This window comes from Hemitrygon akajei, chromosome 16 (genome assembly GCF_048418815.1).
Source record: "Hemitrygon akajei chromosome 16, sHemAka1.3, whole genome shotgun sequence".
In the NCBI taxonomy this organism is placed as follows: Eukaryota; Metazoa; Chordata; class Chondrichthyes; order Myliobatiformes; family Dasyatidae; genus Hemitrygon; species Hemitrygon akajei.
In genome coordinates, this window is record NC_133139.1 from 85,818,108 (window position 1) to 85,838,025 (window position 19,918).

At 46.6% G+C, this 19,918-nt stretch overlaps 1 protein-coding gene across 1 annotated transcript in view; it reads left to right on the top strand.

Annotated features, from left to right (window-relative positions):
- cacna1aa (calcium channel, voltage-dependent, P/Q type, alpha 1A subunit, a) overlaps positions 1–19,918 on the top strand; it is a 478,641-nt gene that overhangs the window by 59,089 nt on the left and 399,634 nt on the right. Inside the window, 2 exon segments of the mRNA XM_073069345.1 lie at positions 10,139–10,242; positions 15,690–15,805. Of these exon segments, the coding sequence (XP_072925446.1) occupies positions 10,139–10,242; positions 15,690–15,805 (220 nt within the window).

Genomic DNA, 19,918 nt, shown 5'->3' on the forward strand with positions numbered 1-19,918 from the left:
AAATGTCTTTGGACTGTGGGAGGAAACTGGAGCACTCAGAGGAAACCCACACGGAGACCGTACTAACTCCTTACAGGTTGCAGCAGGAATTGAACCCGGGTCGCTGAATTATCGGTTCCTGTTTTTCTAAAATGCTTTTCTTTGAATCATTGCCCTAATGATTTCTTTCCTTGCCCTAATGTCTCCCTCTGTGATTCAGTATCACTGAATGGTATTTTATGTACATTAAAGGCACCATATTTATTTGGAATTGGAACTGGTTTATGATTATTATATGCACTGAGGTGCAGTGAAAAGCTTGTCTTTCACAGTGTTTATACAAATCAGATTAATACACAGTCCAGGGACTGGACACTGGAGGCCCAATGCCCGCAAGGCTAAGTGTCCGGGGCCCACGACAGGAATTGGAGGCCGGTCTGTATGTGTGGGTGGGTGGAAAAGCTGCTTGTTTGGTTTCATTGGCAACACGAGTGGATCTGCAGATGCTGGAAATAAATAAAAACACAAAATGCTGGCAGAACTCAGCAGGCCAGACAGCATCTATGGGAGGAGGTAGTGACGACGTTTCGGGCCGAAACCCTTCATCAGGAGGGTTGATCAATTCAATTCCTGATGAAGGGTTTCGGCCCGAAACGTCGTCACTACCTCCTCCCATAGATGCTGTCTGGCCTGCTGAGTTCTGCCAGCATTTTGTGTTTTTGTTTTGCTTTATTGGTGTTTTGTTTTGTTGGTGTTACTGCTTGTGAGGTTCTGCTGAACATTGTGGGTGTTAGGGAGTGTTCTGGAGATAGGCAATATGGCAGATTTCAACAGCAACCAGTCTTCAGATCTGAATGTGGGTTGTCGATTGAATTTAATATTTGCTGTATTGCATAACTCCAGAATACGCCCTGACATGGGCATGTTGCATTGGCTCCGGAATGCATGTCAACCATTGTGGGCTGCTCCCTGTACCCCCTTGGATGTTAACACAAACAATGTATTTCAGTGCGTGTTTGATGTACGCGATAAATTAATCTGAATCTGCGCTGAGTAGAACAAGGGAAAACAGTAACAATGCAGAAGAAAATGTAACAGCTACTGAGACCGCAGTGCAGGTAGACAATGAACTGCTAGATCATAACGAGAGCCCAGGAGTCCAACTTATTGCATGCAGGAGTCTTATAACAACAGGATAAAGTCGTAAACACCAGGAGGTCTGCAGATGCTGGAAATCCAAACCAACACACACAAAATGCTGGAAATGAAATGAATCAATAGATGTTTTGGGCTGAGACCCTTCTTCGGGACTGAGAAGGAAGGGAGATGATGCCTGAATAAAGAGGTAGGGGAGGGGAAGGAGAATAGCTGGAAGGTGATAGGTGAAGCCAGGTGGGTGGGAAAGGTCAAGGACTGAAGAAGAAGGAATCTGATAGGAGGGGAGAGTGGGCCATGGGAGAAAGGGAAGGAGGAGGAGACCCAGGGATAGGTAATAGGCAGGTGAGAAGAGGTAGAGGGATTCCCAATCTCGGCCCAAGATGTCGACTATCTATTCACTTCCATAAATGCTGCCAGATCTGCTGAGTTCCTCCAGGATAGAGGTTGTCCTTGAGTCTGGTGATACATGCTTTCAAGCTTTTGCATCTTCGGTCTAGTGAGAAAGGGGAGAAGAGAGAATGTCCAGGAAGGGTGAGGTCTTCGATTATGCTGCCTGCTTTACTGATGCAGTTAGAAGTATAGGCAGAGTCCATGGAAGGGAGAAATTTGGAGGAGAATATTGTTGGAAGAGACTTTGGGAAGTCTTTTGGTGAAGTGGGGGTGGGCAGGCTTCTGACTGTTTTCTGAAATTCGTCACTGTACATTCTGAAAGGCAGCAATAGATAAGAAGAAGTTTACAGTGGGATTCTGTTAACACTGAGAATGCTAACCAGTAGAGGATGCTGTGGATTTAATAATTCGAGCTTTCCTTCACACACTGAGCGGGAGCAGCTCAACCTGCCACATTTATTCACTCCAGTCGATAACGTGGGCGTGAGGATAACGTTGTACTTTCCGTGATTTATGTAGGATTTTTTTATTTGTTTGTAGAATGAGCTCATTGTTGTCAAGACATTAGAACACACCCGTTAACTACTCGTGGGAATGTGGTGATGAGCTGCCGTCTTCAAACACTGCAGTCTCGGTGAAGAAAGTATTCTCACAGCACTGTTGGTTAGGGTTGAGAAGGTTCAGGCCCCACGATCAACGAGGATTGGCAATATAGACTCGGTGGCCATTCTATCAGGTGCACCTGTACACCTGCTAAATATCTAATCATTCAATCATGTGGCAGCAACTCAACGCCTAAGAGCATACTGACATGGTCAAGAGGTTCAGTTGTTGTTCAGACCAAATGTCAGAATAGGGGATAAATGTGATCTAAGTAACTTTGACCTTGGAATGATTGTTGGTGCCAGACGGGGTGGTTTGAGTATCTCAGAAACTGCTGATCTCCTGGGATTTCCACAGTCTCTGGAGATTACAGAGAATGACGCAACAAATTAAAAAAAAAATCCAGTGAGCAGCAGCTCTGTGGGCAAAAATGTCTTATTAATGAGGGAGGTCGGAGGAGTTTGTGGGCTGGAGCTTGAGGGGTGGTGTTTGAGGCGTAGAGTTTGAGGGGTGGAGATTGAGTGGTGGACGGGAAGGCGACAGTAACTCATATAACCATCTGTTACAACAGTGACATGCAGAGGAGTATCTCTGAATGCACAACACGTTGAACCTTGAAGTGGATGGGCTACAGCAGCAGAAGACCAGGAACATACAGTCACTTTTTTACAGGTCAGGATGGAAGGGATCCTGAAGGTTGTTGTATTCCACCTGCTGCCCTTTTTGGTGGTGGAAGTCACATGTTTGTCAACGTTTGTGATAAATGCACTTAGTAAGAAAGATAATCACAATAGTTTTTAGTCTGCTCTTCCGTCCACTCCCAATGTTTTGAAGATGGTTAGTTAACATTTAATGTCTGATGTTAATGGGGGAAAGTAAGTGTTTGCTATGGTTGAGTTCACTTTTTCTAGTTAACGAACATTAATGTCTCTAGTTACCAAACAATCTGCTGGAGTGACACAGTGGGTTAATCTACTGGAGGAACAGAATTGTCAATGCTTGTGGTCAAAACCTTCCATCAGGACTGATGCCACTTTATCACCCCATGTAAAAGAACTTACCTTGCAAATCTTCGTTATAACTTGCCCCCTGCATCTTTTAAAGTATGCCCGCCTGTATCTAACATCCCAGACCTCCGAAAGAGATTGCCAGCTCCATCATAAACACACGAGATTCTGCAGATGCTGGAAATCTCAGGCAACGCAAAATGCCTCAGGACTTGGCCCAAACTGTTGACTATTTATTCCCTTCTATAGATGGTACCTGACTTTACTGAGATCCTCCAGTATGTTGTGTGTGCTGTCTACTCTCTCTATATCTCCCATAATTTTATAGACTTCTGGAGGCCTTCCTTCAGCCTCTACCATTTCAGAGAAAACAATCCAGTTTGTCCACCCTCTCCTAATAGCTAATTCTCTCTAATCCAGGCAACATCCTGGTGAATCTCTGCTTCACCCTCTCCAAAACCTCCTCATCCTTCCTGTAATGGGGTGAACCAGAATGGTGCACAATACCCCAGGAGCATCCTGACAAAAATTTTATCCAACTGCGACATGACTTTCCAACTTTCGTACTCAATTCCCTGAGTGATGAAGGCAAGCATGTTACATGTCTTTGTTCACACTCTATAATCCGGCTAGTTACCTACCACTCATCAGCAACGGTGCTTCCAAAACAGCACCTCGCACAGAAACAGAGACACAAAAGGTCCTGCAGATGCTGGAGACCTTGGACAGAACCCATAAAATACTGGAGAAGCTCAGCACGTCTCGTCAGGTGCAGGTTGAAACATACAGTGAAACGCATCATTTCCATCAAATCAAATCGGCAAGGATTGGGCAAGGCAGCCTGCAAGTGTCACCATACTTCTGATGCCAACATAGCATGCCCACATCTTACCAACCCTAACCTGCACATTTTTGGAATATATCAGAATCAGGTTTAATATCTCTGGCATATGTCATGAAATTTGTTAACTTTGCAGCAGTAATACAATGCAATACAGTACATGATAATAGAGAAAACCCTGTGAATTACAGTCTGTGTATATAATAGTTAAATTGAGTAAATAGTGCAAAAATAGGAAATAAAAAAGTAGTGAGGTAGTGTTCGTGAGTTCAGTGTCCATTCAGAAATCTGATGGCAGAGGGGAAGAAGCTGGCCTTGAATCGTTGAGTGTCTGGCTTCAGGCTCCTGATGGTAGCAATGAGAACAAGGCATGCCCTGGGTGATGGGTCCTTTATGATGAATGCCGCCTTTTTGAGGCATAAAGGAAGCCAGTGCCCGTGACAGAGCTGACTAATATTACAACTCTTTGCAGCTTACTTCAATCCTGTGCAGTAGCCACCTTGTCCCCACCCTCACCCTGCCCATACCAGACGGTGATGCAGCCAGTTAGAATGTTCTCCATGGTAGATCTGTAGACATTTGCGAGTGTCTCCTCATGAAATATAGCCACTGACTTGCCTTCTTTATAGCTGCATCGATATATTGGGTCCAGGTTAGGTCCTCAGAGATATTGGCACACAGGAACTAGAAATTGCTCACTCTCTCCACTTTTGATCTCTCTGTGCGGATTGGTGTGTGCTCCCTCGTCTTTCCCTTCCTGAAGTCTACAATCAGTTCTTTGGTCTTACTGACGTTGAGTGCAAGATTGTTGCTGTGACACCACTCCACTAGCTGGTATAGCTCACTCCTGTACGCCCTCTCTGCCAACAATAGTTGTTTCATCAGCAACTTTACAGATGGTATTTGAGCTGTGCCTAGCCAGACGGTCATGGATAAAGACAGAGTAGAGCAGTGGGCTAAGCACACATACCTAAGGTGCACCAGAGTTGATAGTCAGTGAGGTGGAGAGGTTATTTCCAATCCGCACAGATTGGTTAGGAAGTCAAGGATCCAGTTGTAGAGGAAGAAACCACAGCACCCAGAGGAAACTCACATGGTCACAGGGAGAATGTACGCAGTCTTTACAGATAGGTGTCAATTGAACCGTGATCTTACCACTGGCTGTGTAATAGCATTACACTACCCACTATGTTATTAAGCCACCCCACCCCACCATAGGTAGCATCTGTGGAGGAAACTAAACAGACAACTTTTTTGGCTGAGACCTTTCATCCTGGCTTGCTGAGTTCCTCCAGCAATTTTTGTGTGTCACATCAAAAACTGCAGTCCATAACCCAGCACTTGGGTATCTCAGACAGGCTCACTCTCTCCATCGAGGGAGAGAGAGGTTGCTCTCCTGCAAAAATAAGAGCGGAGACCAGCAACTCGCTCTTCCAATGTTACAATCTTCCGTGTCGCTTCTCCAAGCCCCCTGACTTGGGAACCGACAGGCTCTCACTCTCCATCAAAAGAGGGAGAGAGAGGGATCGCTTGAGTACAGAGACCACCTTCACACACACCGCCTGCTGTCTCGATGCTTCAGCTTCCTACGACCCTTCAGTTGGTGAAATTGACGAGAAACTGGGTTGTCTGCGAGGCCACTTCTCAAAGGTGTATGTCTTCCAGGCTGTTCTTGGACATAGCGAAACACAGGGCTGCATAGCCAGTCCAAAAACTCACCTCTTGTGAAGTACTCTAGCTTGAAGTGTAGGTCACGGATTCCGACAGAACCCCAACCACCTTGGAAAGAAAAGAAAGATAAGAGAAGAATAAGCAGTTTTGTGGACAAACTGGAAGAAGTCACCTGGGTTTGCAAAATCCACTGGGCAATTCAGGATAGGCAATAAATGTCAGTGGTTTAAAAAATCTGAAGTCAACTCTTTAAGGTTGATTAATGAACTTCAAATGACTCCTACAATTTACGTTTTTTTAAATGTCAGTCAATGGTTGGCTTAACAGAGTAGAAAAAGGGGCCAATTGAAGATGTTACTCAGTGCCTACTGTCAAAATGAGGTACGTAGGTATGGATACCTCTACTTGGCTGTGGGAGAACTAGCTGTGGAATTAGGAATCATGTTTGGCCTTGGGAAAGATTCTACCAAGGAAGTTGCTACCGATTACAATCCTACCCAGTAACGTACGACAGAAACATCGGCCTGACTCATCCATAGATGCACCGCCCTCTGTGTAAAGCGGTTGCCCCTTATCCCTTTTAAATCTTCCTCTTCTTACTTTAAACCTATGCTATCTAGTTTTTCATTCCCCAACCTTGTGCATTCACCTCATTGAAACGTTAAAGATTAAAAATTAGCTTTATTTGTCACATGTCCTTTGAAACATACAGTGAACTGTGTTGTTTGCATCAAATTGAATCGGAGAATTATGCTGAGGGCAGCCCAGTGTTGCCAACATCGCGTGCCCACAACTCACCAACTCTAACTGGTACATCTTTGGACTGCGGGAGGAAACCGAAGCACCCGGAGGAAACCCACTTGGGCATGGGGAGAACGTACACACTCCTGACAGGCAGCAGTGGGAATCGAACCCCAATCAGTGATTGCTGGTACTATTAAACGATTGCGCTAACCGCTACACTACCGTGCCACCCTTCATCTGTACCTCTCAGCATTCTATATACTGTGTCTTTGTAATGTCATCTCCTCAGTCTCTCAAATCCTATCCTCAGCGCCCCAACTGATGAAAGGCAGCATAGAGTTCAAAGTAAATTATATTATCAAAGTACATATATGTCACCATATACAACCCTGGGATACATTTTCCAGTGAGAGTCACTGTCATTCATAGGCCCTTTGGTCCATCTCGTCTATTATGGCTGTCCCAGCTGCTAGTCGTATCTGCCTGTGCAAACACCTATTTATGTACTTCTCAGGATTTATTTTAAACATTGCTAATGTGCCCACCTTAACCATTATTTCTGGAAACTCATTCCGAATACGTACCATCTTTTGCATCATGAATCTTTGCCTGGTGTCCTTTATAAATCTCTCACCTTTGATCTTCAACCTATGCCCTTGTGTTCTTAGCACCCCACTCCCTGGGAAAAATGACTGCGTGTTTTCACCCTGTCTGCACCCTTCATGAAATTTCATACTTATATTACAGGGGTTCTCGACCTTTTTTATGTCATGGACTTAAAAACCGAGGAGTCAGTGGAACCCCAGATTGGGAACCCCTGCTCTATTAGGTCACCCTTTAGTCTCCTACGTTCCCGAAAATAAAGTCCTAAACTGCACAAACTCTCCTTGTAACTCAGGCACTCAAGTCTAGATAACATCCTGGTAAATCCCTTCTGCAATCTTCCTGGTCTAATAGCATACTTCCCAGTGTACCAAGATCTTCTTCAATATCAAAAGTGATTAGCGCATTCACTTTACAGTGCCAGGTATCAACCATCAGGGAACTGAACTGTCAGTATCATTCAGTTTGCCGACAATCCAGTCTACCAACTCATTATATTAATAGTTATGGGAATCTTGGCACTGGACTGCCTGGTGTACTTATAATGTAAGTCAGAGATAGGTAAATTCTTGATAAACATACGAGTGAAAGGTTAGACGGAATTTCACCATTGGGGATACAATCAGGTCAACATGATGTTATTGAATAGTGGAGAACTTTCAAGAGATTTGAGTTCTCCTAAGTCAAATGTTCATGGAAAGAGTTAGGAAGAGGAGAATGGTTTTAAAACATTGGTTTTTGTTTGATTTTTCAAGTGTACTGCAGTGGGCTTGTAACTTAAGTGCATGGCATCCTTTACCATTTCACCCTCAAATGGATTGTTATCCCCAGCATTGTCAATGTGCAAACCAAGTCTCCGAGTAAGAGTGTCTGACTTGGAGTAATGAGGAGAAGGAAGGTGTCCAGGGAACAGGGCCTGGATCTGCAGCAAGTAGTGTAGATCATGTGTTGCCCACTTCCTTACAACCCGCACTTGATTACAGAGGAAGTACAGTACTGAAACATGCCTTTGGCCCAACTCCTCCATGATGCTTATGCTCAGCCCAAACCTCCTCATGCTGTCTTCATCTCGCATCAGTCTTAACTTCTCCCTTCTCCCAAATGCACCGATTCAGCTTCTCATTACATGTTTCTCTGCTGTTTGCATCAACTATTCCTGTGGAAACGAGTTTCAATACTTTTACCACGCTCTGGGGAAAGAAGAATTCCGAGTGGATTTATTATGCGTATATACTTATGACTCCTGATGAAGTCAGCATGAATTTCGGAAGTGGAGTACAATGTGCAGATGTTGAATTGTATCTTTACCAGGCCAAGAATGAATTTTGCCATGGAATTTTTCCCCAATAAATGGTACACCGTTGAAAAATGTCTTCATGCATCTGGACAGTTGATGGAAAAGTTAACTGGGAGAGGGACTAATGCTAATTAGTGGATGTTCCCTTCTCCCTACCCACCTCTCAATTTAATGTTTAATTACCCTTCCCACCTTCACTCCTCTCCCTATTCCCTATCCTCCTTCACCCTCTCTACTCTTCCCAACTACTTACCAATATTCCCTCTATGCTCTTTGCCACTTCCCACTGCCCTCCCCTCCCCTCTCCTCTCCTACTCCACTCCTGTCATTCCTCTGCCCTCTCCTTACCCAACCCTCCTCTCCATTCTCAACCCTCCCTCCTCTACCTCTTCCCTTTACCTGTACCCCTCTCTTTTCACCTAAACCCTCGTCTCCCCAGTGTTATTACCGGCCTTCCTCCACCCCACAGTGCAGGAATAGCAGGACGAAGATCTGATAAATGGGTATGTTTGAGAATGGAAAAGAATTGGGCTGAGTTTGGCCCCAGTTGGGGTGGGGAGGAGGGGAGAGAGAGAGAGAGAGAGAGAGAGAGAGAGAGAGAGAGATAGAGAGAGGGGCACCTTTATGAAATGATAGAGGAGAATTAGAAACGGATTTGTTATCATTGAGAGATGTGGTGAAATTTTGTTGCTTTGTGGCAGACGTACAGTACAAGGTGTTAAGATGATAATAAAATAGAGCAATAGAGAGGTAGTGTCCATGGACCATTTAGAAATCTGATGGCAGAGGGGAAGAAGCCGCTCCTAAAACATGGTGTGTGGGTCTTACCTCCTCCCTGATTGCAGTTTTGAGAAGAGAACATGACCCGTTTGGTGAGGGTCTTTAATGATCAAAACTACCTTCTTGGGGCACCGGTTTTTGAAGAAGTCCTCCATGAGAAAAGAATCGGAATCAGGTTTAATATCATTGTGAAATTTATTGCCTTTGTGGCAGCAGTAGGATGCAATATATAATAATAGAGAAAGCACTGTGAATTACTGTAATATATATATATGATAGTTACATTAAATAAGGAGTGCAAAAAATACAAAATAAAAATGTAGTGAGGTAGTATTTATGGGCTCAATGTCCATTCAGAAATCAAATGGCAGAGGAGAAGAAGCTGTTCCTGAATCATTGAGTGTGTGTCTTCAGGCTCCTGTACCTCCTTCCTGACAGTAACAATGAGAACAAGGCATGACCTGGGTGATGGGGGCCATAATGATGGATGCCACCTTTTTGAGGCATTGCTCCTTGAAGATGCCCTGGATACTACGGGGACTAGTGCCCATGACGGAGCTGACTAAATTTACAACTCTCTGCAACGTACTTCAATCCTGCGCAGTAATTTCCCCCGGCCCCATACCAGAAGATGATGCAGCCAGCCAGAATGCTCTCCACAGTACATATGTAGAAATTTGCGCGTGTTTTTGGTGACATACAAAATCTCCTCAAACTCCTAATGAAATATAGCTGCTGTCATACCTTCTTTGTAGCTGCATCAATATGTTGGACCCTGGATAGATCCTCGGAGATATTAACAGCCAGGAACTTGAAATTGCTCACTCATTCCATTTCTGATCCCTCTATGGTTTGTGTTCCTTTGTCTTATCCTTCCTGAAGTCCACAATCAGCTCTTTGATCTTAATGCCGTTGAGTGCAAGGCTGTTGCTGTGACACCATTCCACTAGCTGGTGTATCAGACGGGTATAAAGGAAACTGATCATTCCTCCAGAGAGAGGCAAAGAGCGCAGGGGGTTGAGTATACGTGGACCGCTAATGTATTCTTTCTTTTCTTCCTCACAGAGCAACGATGCCTTGGGGAACACGTGGAACTGGTTGTATTTCATCCCCCTCATTATCATTGGCTCCTTTTTCATGCTGAACCTTGTGCTTGGTGTCCTGTCAGGGTAAGTGCTTTGTGCCTGTTTTCCACTCTCTTTCGGCCAGCAGACTCCCATGTCAAGTTCCTCCTTAGGATGGGGCAATTAACAGAAATAACTTTTCCCAATCCTTGTAGTTTCAGACTGGGATGATTTGGTTGGATTAATGTATCGTGGCTTCCTCAGATATTTTGAGGAATATCCCTCCCTATCCCATGATCTACAGCACCAGCCCAACTCCCAATGCCACCTTTGATCTGCTTCCCTTTAACTCCTTGATTTCTTTGTAACAGAGAGCAAAACATAGGCATTTCAAGGGTCAGCTTTATTCACCATATACATTTACATGTATTAGGAATCTTCTGCGGTGTGTTGATGTGATATGGCATAAAAACAACAATAGTCAACAATTATAAAGAGTAAAGAATTATATAATAATAAAGTTAGGGGTTAAACTACAGATATGGGATAAAATGTGCTTAAATACGCAAGTATTTGCAATGTAAACATTATAAAAAGTATTTACAGTGAATTGCAATTACGGGAGTAATAGAGATGGGGGAGGGAGGGCTCTATAGCATCTTCGAGACATCCCAAAGCAACTCACATACCGCACTATGCAAAAGTCTTAAAAACATACACACACACACACACACACACACACACGCACACACACTCTCTCTCTCTCTCTCACACATACACACACACACACACACACAAAGACGTTTTCACAGTTCTATATTTGTCAACATGGAGCGAAAAGCAAGTTTGTAAATCTGACAGGAGCAAAGGATGTTGGGAATGGTGAGGGTGGGGTGCCTCGGTAGGGTGTGGGAGGGGAGTATGGAACAGGTGGCAGAGAAGGAGTGCCAGGGCCACAGGGTGGTGCAGGTGCAGGCACACCCAGTCCTGAGACAACGGGCAAGATCATTCGATTCTAATTACTTGGTTTATTGATCATTACAGAATATCTCTCTGGTGCTTCCTGCTTCCTCTCCTCTCCCTTCCCCTTTTCCCAATCATGATTCCCTTTTCCCTGCCCCCTTCCCACTCTCAGTCCACAATAGAGACCCAAATCAGAATTACATTTGTCATCACTCACATAGATCATGAAATTTGTTCTTTTGTTCCAGCAGTCCAGTGCAATACATAAAATTACTACAGTACTGAGCAAAATCTTAGGCACCCTCGCTATATATGTGCCTAAGAGTTTTGCACAGTGCTGTAGGTTGAAGCATTACTACAGTGTAGTGCCATTGAAAGGCAGCTAATTACTACACAGCAAGCAGTAATGTGATACTGACCAGATTATCTATTTTGTGATGTTGGTTGGGTGATAAAGTTTTGGTTCGAGGCAACTTGGGAGAAGCCCTCTGCTCCTCAGAGATAGACAGGAGGTTCTTTTACAGCCACCGGAGAGAGAGGGAGGGGGAGAGAGAGAGAGAGAGAGAGAGAGAGAGAGAGAGAGAGAGAGAGAGCAGGGAAACGATGGTCAGCTCTGACAGTGCTGTACCTCCTCGGAGCCGCACTGCAGCCTCATGCTAGGTCCTTCTACTCGAAGTTCAGATGTGGGATTTGAACTCACAACGTTCTGAATCGGAGGTAAAAGTCCACCCTGCTGACCACTCTGATCTTCTTGAGGACCAACTTTGTCCCTTGCTATTCTTTTGCTCTTAATTACTTGTAGAAGCCCTTACAATTGTCCTTCACCTTGTCTGCTAGATCAATCTCATGCCTTTTTTTTTAGCCCTCTTGATCCTTCTTCAGTATTCTCCTGCTCAGTGCCTTATTTGTTCCTGCCTGTCTATACTTGTTATGCACCTCCTTTTTCTTAACCAGGGTCTCAAGATCTCTCAAAAACCAAAATTCCATAAATCTGTTATCCTTTCCTTTTATTGTGGCAGAAACAAACAAACTCTGTACTCTCAAAATTTTACTTTTGAAATCCTCTAATTTACCAAGTACACCTTTGCCAGAAAACAACCTATCCCAATCCACACTTGCCATCAAAATTGGCCTTTTTCCAATTTAGAATCTCAACCTGTGGACCAGACCTATCCTTTTCCATAATTACCATGAAACTAATGACATTATGATCACCTACACAAAGTGGTCCCCTACACAAACTTCTGTCACCTTCCCTGTCTCATTCCCTAATGAGAGATTCAGTACCACACTCTCTCGAGTTGGGACCTCTATGTATAGAAACTTTCCTGAACATATTTGGCAAACTCTTTCTTATCCAGCCCTTTTACAGTATAGGAGTACCAGTCAAAATGTGGAAAGTTAAAATCACCTACTATCACAACCTTGTGGTTTTTTTTCAACAGTCTCCAATCTCACTACAAATTTGTTCCTCTAAATCCTGGGGACTGTTGTGTGGTCTATAATATAATCCCATTCACTCTGGTTCCCTGTCCCTGCAACTGTAAACCCACCCATGGGGCACTGGCAAACCTTTCCACCAGGATATTAGTTCCCCTCCAGTTCACGTGCACAACTTCCCTTCTATACAGGTCCCACCTTGCCTGGAAGAGAGCCCAATGATCTGAAAATCTGAGACCCCCCCCCCCCCTCTTGTACCAACTCCTTGCTTCTGACCTCACTAACACATAGTATGGGTAGCAGTCCTGAGATCACAACCTGTGGGGGTCCTGTCCTTTAACTAACTCCCTGAACTCACTTTGCAGGATCTCGTCACTCACCCTACCCAAGTCATTGGTGCCGACACGGACCTCAACCTCTGGCTGTTCACCCTCCCACTTAAGAATGCTGAACACTCAGTCCAAGGTGCTCTGGACCCTGGCAACATACCGTCTTGGAATCTCAGTCTCATCCACAGAATTCCCCTAACCAACAAATCTCCTATTACTACACCCCACTTCTTCTCCCCCTTCACTTCAGAGTCACTGAGGCAGACTCAGTGCTCGAGACTCAGCCACTGCAGGGCCATCCCCCCTGTTGTTGAGAGGGATGGCTACAGGGAACTCTGCACTGGCTCCTAAACTCTTTCCCCCCTCCTGACAGTCACACAGTTTCCTCTGTTCTGCATCTTGGGTGTAACTACCTCCTTTTATGCCCCGTCTATCAACCCTTCAGCCTCCTGAATGATCATCAGCTCCAGGTTCAACCCCTTAATGCAGAGTGTTGGAAGCTGCAACTGGATGCAATTCTCCCAGTTGTAGTCATCAGGGGCACTGAAGGGCTCCTTGCCTTCCTACATCCCACAAGGGGAGCATCCAAATATCCTGCCTGGCATCCCCACTTCTCTGGATGCATCGGATAAACAGCATTCACAAGAGAAGTGTAGATTTTACAAGGAAGAACAGGGTTAGGACTAAAAACAAAGTCCATTGTAGTTAGTGGTCCTGTTGTTGCTGAACTGGGCTGATTAGGGTTTTGCCCGTTGGTTCAAGAACCGAATGGTTGAAGGGAAGTAGCTGTTCTTGAATCTGGTGCTGTGGGACTTCAGGCTTCTGAACCTGCTGCCCATTTACAGTTTTGAAAAGATGGTGTGGCCCAGATGGTGAGGATCTTTGATGATAAATGTTGCCTTATTAAGATGGCACCTCCTGCAGATACTACCGAAGGTGAGGAGCATTGTGCCCGTGATGTATTGGGCAGAGTTCACTACTCTCTGCAGCCTCTTACATTCCTGTGGCATGCCAGATCACGTTGCAGTCAGTCAGGATACTTTCAACACTACGTTTGGAGAAGTTTATTAGAGTGTCTGGTGACAAGCCAAGCCTCCTTAACCTCTTAAAGAAAGTAAAGACACTGGTGTGTCTTCCTTGTGGCTGACCAGATTTCAAATCAGCAATTTTTGGCCCCATTCCATCCTGTCATAGGGTCATAGAATTCAAGAGCACAGGCCCTTTGTCCCATCTAGTCCGCTAAGAAGTATTATTCTCCCTGTTCCCAACGACTTGCACCTGAATCATAGCACTCCGTACCCCTCCCATCCATATACTGCGTCATTCCAAATTTCTCAATGTGAACCTCCACCATTTCTGCTGGCCCCTCATTCTACCCTCTCATCACTGTCTGAGTGAAATTCCTCGTCATGTTTACCTTAAACATTTCATCTTTCACCCTTAGCCCATGACTTTTAGTTCTAGTTTCACCCAAACACAAAAATACAACTGCAGATGCCGTGGATCAAAGAATACGTACACAATGCTGGAAGAACTCAGCAGGTCAGGCAGCATCCGTGAGAAAAGAGTAGCCAACGTTTCGGGCCGAGACCCTTCATCAGGAATGGGGGTGAAGAGAGGGCCGAAGCCCAGTAATAGAGATAAGGGAGGGGGTAGGGCCTAGAGGCACCAGGTGGAAAACCAATCAGAGGAAAGATAAAGGGGGAGGGGGAGGGGATAAGTATGAAAGAACTGTAGAGATAAAAAAGCAGAAAGTTGAAAGGGGAGAGAGGCAGAGAGGGACCTGGGATAGGGGAAGGGGGAGGGAATTACCGGAAATTGGAGAATTCAATGTTCATACCACCAGGCTGGAGGCTACCCAGACGGTAGATGAGGTGTTGCTCCTCCAACCTGAGTTTGGCCTCATCAGTGAAAAAGCCTGTTTATATTTACCCTATCTATACCCATCATAAATTTGTATACCTCTATCAAATCTCCCCTCATTCTCCCATGCTCCAGTGAATAAAAGTCCTAACCCTTTCCCGATAACTCAGGTCCTCAAGTCCTGGCAACATGCTGCCAAATGCTTTCTGCACTCTTTCAATCTTACTGATATCTTTCCTTAGGTAGGTGGCCAGAACTGTACACAATACTCCAAATTAGGACTAACCAATGTCCTATATAACTTCAACAAAATATCCCAACTCCTGTATTCGATACTTTCATTTATGAAGGCCAATGTGCGAGAGCTCTCTTTACAAACCTGTCTACCTATGATGCCACTTTTGAGGAAATATGAGCGGTATTCCAGAATCCTCTATTCTGCCGCAGTGCCCTGTGTAAGTCCTACCCTGATTTATCCTTCCAAAGTGTAACACCTCTCATTTGCCTCCATTAAATTCCATCCGCCATTTTTCAGCCCACTTTTCCAGCTGGTCCAGATCCCACTACAAACTCTGATAGTCTTCCTCATGGTCTACTATACCTCCAATGTGGTGTCATTCACAAATGTGCTTTTCCAATTTACCACATTATTATCCAGTACGGGCAACCCAGGTTCAATTCCCACCTCTCCCTCTAAGTCCTCATCACCGCTCGTGGTTTCTCCAGGTATCTGGTTTCCTCGCACATTCCAAAGACGTACCAGTTGGTTCGTTAACTGGCCATTGTAAATTACCCCATGATTAGGCTAGGATTAAGTCAGGATGTTGCTGGGCAGCGTGACTCAAGGGCTCAAAGGTCCAGAAGGACCTTTTCCGTGCTATGTCTCCATACATCGTTGATGTGAGTCCTTGTCAAGTGTCCATTACCTCTGCTTTAACGGGAGCACCTTTGTTGCAGGGAGTTTGCCAAAGAGAGGGAGAGGGTGGAGAATAGAAGAGCGTTCCTGAAACTGAGGAGGCAACAGCAGATCGAAAGAGAGCTCAACGGCTACTTGGAGTGGATTTGTAAAGCAGGTAAGTGTGGGATTCAGACAACAGAAGCGCAAGGAGCAGGGATTTACCCTCTGTTCTGGGATGGTCCTTGGATGTCAAGGATAACTTGCTGCACTGCGGTTCTGTGGGTCGGTGTTGTCTGATGAGGTCAGTGGGGTCCTTGTGGCCTTTAATGCAGGTGGGTCAGGGGGTGTGTGACCAGGTTGGGTGTGTGGACAGTGTGTGACTGTGTGTGACCAGGTGAGTGTGTGGAAAGTGGACTGGTTGTGACCAGGTGAGTGTGTGGACAGTGTGTGACTGTGTGTAAACAGGTTGGGTGTGTGGACAGTGTGTGACTGTGTCTGACCAGGTGAGTGTGTGGACAGTGGACTGGTCTGTGACCAGGTGGGTGAGTGGACAGTGTGTGACTGTGTGTGACCAGGTGAGTGTGTAGACAGTGTGTGACTGTGTGTGACCAAGTGAGTGTGTAGACAGTGTGTGACTGTGTGTGACCAAGTGAGTGTGTGGACAGTGTGTGACTGTGTTTAACCAGATGAGTGTGTGGACAGTGTGTGACTGTGTGTGACCAGGTGGGTGTGTGGACAGTGTGTGACTCTGTGTGACCAGGTGAGTGTGTGGACAGTGTGTGACTGTGTGTGACCAGTTTCAGTGTGTCGACAGTGTGTGACTCTGTGTGACCAGGTGGGTGTGTGGACAGTGTGTCACTGTGTGTGACCAGGTGACTGTGTGGACAGTGTGTGACTGTGTAACCAGGTGGGTGTGTGGACAGTGGACTGGTCTGTGACCAGGTGAGTATGTGGACAGTGGACTGGTCTGTGACCAGGTGAGTGTGTGGACACTGTGTGACTGTGTGTACCAGGTTGAGTGTGTGGACAGTGTGTGACTGCGTGTGACCAGGTGAGTGAGTGGACAGTGTGTGACTCTGTGTGACCATTTTGAGTGTGTGGACAGTGTGTGACTGCATGTGACCAGGTGGGTGTGTGGACAGTGTGTGACTGTGTGTGACCAGGTGGGTGAGTGGACAGTGTGTGACTGTGTGTGACCAAGTGAGTGTGTGGACAGTGTGTGACTGTGTTTAACCAGATGAGTGTGTGGACAGTGTGTGACTGTGTGTGACCAAGTGAGTGTGTGGACAGTGTGTGACTGTGTGTGACCAAGTGAGTGTGTGGACAGTGTGTGACTGTGTTTAACCAGATGAGTGTGTGGACAGTGTGTGACTGTGTGTGACCAGGTGGGTGTGTGGACAGTGTGTGACTCTGTGTGACCAGGTGAGTGTGTGGACAGTGTGTGACTGTGTGTGACCAGTTTCAGTGTGTCGACAGTGTGTGACTCTGTGTGACCAGGTGGGTGTGTGGACAGTGTGTCACTGTGTGTGACCAGGTGAGTGTGTGGACAGTGGACTGGTCTGTGACCAGGTGAGTGTGTGGACAGTGTGTGACTGTGTGAGACCAGGTCAGTGTGTGGACAGTGTTTGTCTGTGTGTGACCAGGTTGAGTGTGTGGACAGTGTGTGACTGTGTGTGACCAGGTGAGTGTGTGGACAGTGTGTGACTGTGTGTGACCAGGTTGAGTGTGTGGACAGTGGACTGTTCTTTGACCAGGTGAGTGTGTGGACAGTGGACTGTTCTTTGACCAGGTGAGTGTGTGGACAGCGGACTGGTCTGTGACCAGGTTGAGTGTGTGGACAATGGAGTGCTCTGTGACCAGGTGAGTGTGTGGACGGTGTGTGACCAGGTTGAGTGTGTGGACAGCGGACTGGTCTGTGACTAGGTTGAGTGTGTGGACAATGGAGTGCTCTGTGACCAGGTGAGTGTGTGGACAGTGTGTGACTGTGTGTGACCAGCTTGAGTGTGTGGACAGTGGACTTGTCTGTGACCAGGTGAGTGTGTGGACAGTGTGTGACTGTGTGTGACCAGGTGAGTTTGTGGACAGTGGACTGGTCTGTGACCAGGTGAGTGTGTGGACAGTGTGTGACTGTGTGTGACTGTGTGTGACCAGGTGACTGTGTGGACAGTGGACTGGTCTGTGACCAGGTGAGTGTGTGGACAGTGTGCGACTGTGTGTGACCAGGTTGAGTGTGTAGACAGTGGACTGGTCTGTGACAAGGTGAGTGTGTGGACAGTGTGTGACTGTGTGTGACCAGGTGAGTGTGTGGACAGTGGACTGGTCTGTGACCAGGTGAGTGTGTGGACAGTGTGTGACTGTGTGTGACCAGGTGAGTGTGTGGACAGTGGACTGGTGTTTGACCAGGTTAGTGTGTGGACAGTGTGTGACTGTGTGTGACTAGGTTGAGTCTGTGGACAATGGAGTGCTCTGTGACCAGGTGAGTGTGTGGACAGTGTGTGAATGTGTGTGACCAGGTGAGTGTGTGGACAGTGGACTTGTCTGTGACCAGCTTGAGTGTGTGGACAGTGGACTGGTCTGTAACCAGGTGAGTGTGTGGACAGTGGGTGACTGTATGTGACCAGGTGAGTGTGTGGACAGTGTGTGACTGTATGTGACCAGGTGAGTGTGTGGACAGTGTGTGACTGTGTGTGACCAGGTGAGTGTGTGGACAGTGGACTAGTCTGTGACCAGGTTGAGTGTGTGGACAGTGGACTGGTCTGTGACCAGGTGAGTGTGTGGACAGTGTGTGACTGTGTGAGACCAGGTGAGTGTGTGGACAGTGGACTGGTCTGTGACCAGGTGAGTGTGTAGACAGTGGACTGGTCTGTGACAAGGTGAGTGTGTGGACAGTGTGTGACTGTGTGTGACCAGGTTGAGTGTGTGGACAGTGGACTGTTCTTTGACCAGGTGAGTGTGTGTACAGTGGACTGGTCTGTGACAAGGTGAGTGTGTGGACAGTGTGTGACTGTGTGTGTCCAGGTGGGTGTGTCGACAGTGGACTGGTCTGTGACCAGCTTGAGTGTGTGGACAGTGGACTGGTCTGTGACCAGTTGAGTGTGTGGACAGTGTGTGACTGTGTGTGACCAGGTGAGTGTGTGGACAGTGTGTGACTGTGTGTGACCAGGTTCAGTGTGTGGACAGTGGACTGGTCTGTGACCAGGTTGTGTGTGTGGACAGTGTGTGACTGTGTGTGACCAGGTGACTGTGTGGACAGTGGACTTGACTGTGACGAGGTTGAGTGTGTCGACAATGGAGTGCTCTGTGACCAGGTTAGTGTGTGGACAGTGTGTGACTGTGTGTGACCAGGTGAGTGTGTGGAAAGTGTGTGACTGTCTGTGACCAGGTTGAGTGTGTGGACAGTGGACTTGTCTGTGACCAGGTGAGTGTCTGGACAGTGTGTGACTCTGTGAGACCAGGTGAGTGTGTGGACAGTGTGTGACCAGGTTGAGTGTGTGGACAGTGTGTGACTGTGTGTGACCAGGTGAGTGTGTGGACAGTGTGTGACTGTGTGTGACCAGGTTGAGTGTGTGGACAGTGGACTGTTCTTTGACCAGGTGAGTGTGTGGACAGCGGACTGGTCTGTGACCAGGTGAGTGTGTGGACAGTGTGTGACTGTGTGTAACCAGGTGGGTGTGTGGACAGTGGACTGCTCTGTGACCAGGTGAGTGTGTGGACAGTGTGTTACTGTGTGTGACCAGGTTGAGTGTGTGGACAGTGAACTGGGCTGTGATCAAGTGAGTGTGTGGACAGTGTGTGACTGTGTGTGACCAGGTGAGTGTGTGGACAGTGTGTGACTGTGTGTGACCAGGTTCAGTGTGTGGACAGTGGACTTGTCTGTGACCAGGTTGATTGTGTGTACAATGAAGTGCTCTGTGACCAGGTGAGTGTGTAGACAGTGTGTGACTGTCTGTGACCAGGTGACTGTGTGGACAGTGGACTTGTCTGTGACCAGGTTGAGTGTGTCGACAATGGACTGCTCTGTGACCAGGTGAGTGTGTAGACAGTGTGTGACTGTCTGTGACCAGGTGAATGTGTGGACAGTGGACTTGACTGTGACGAGGTTGAGTGTGTCGACAATGGAGTGCTCTGTGACCAGGTTAGTGTGTGGACAGTGTGTGACTGTGTGTGACCAGGTGAGTTTGTGGACAGTGGACTGGTCTGTGACCAGGTGAGTGTGTGTACAGTGTGTGACTGTGTGTGACCAGGTGAGTGTGTGGAAAGTGTGTGACTGGTCTGTGACCAGGTGAGT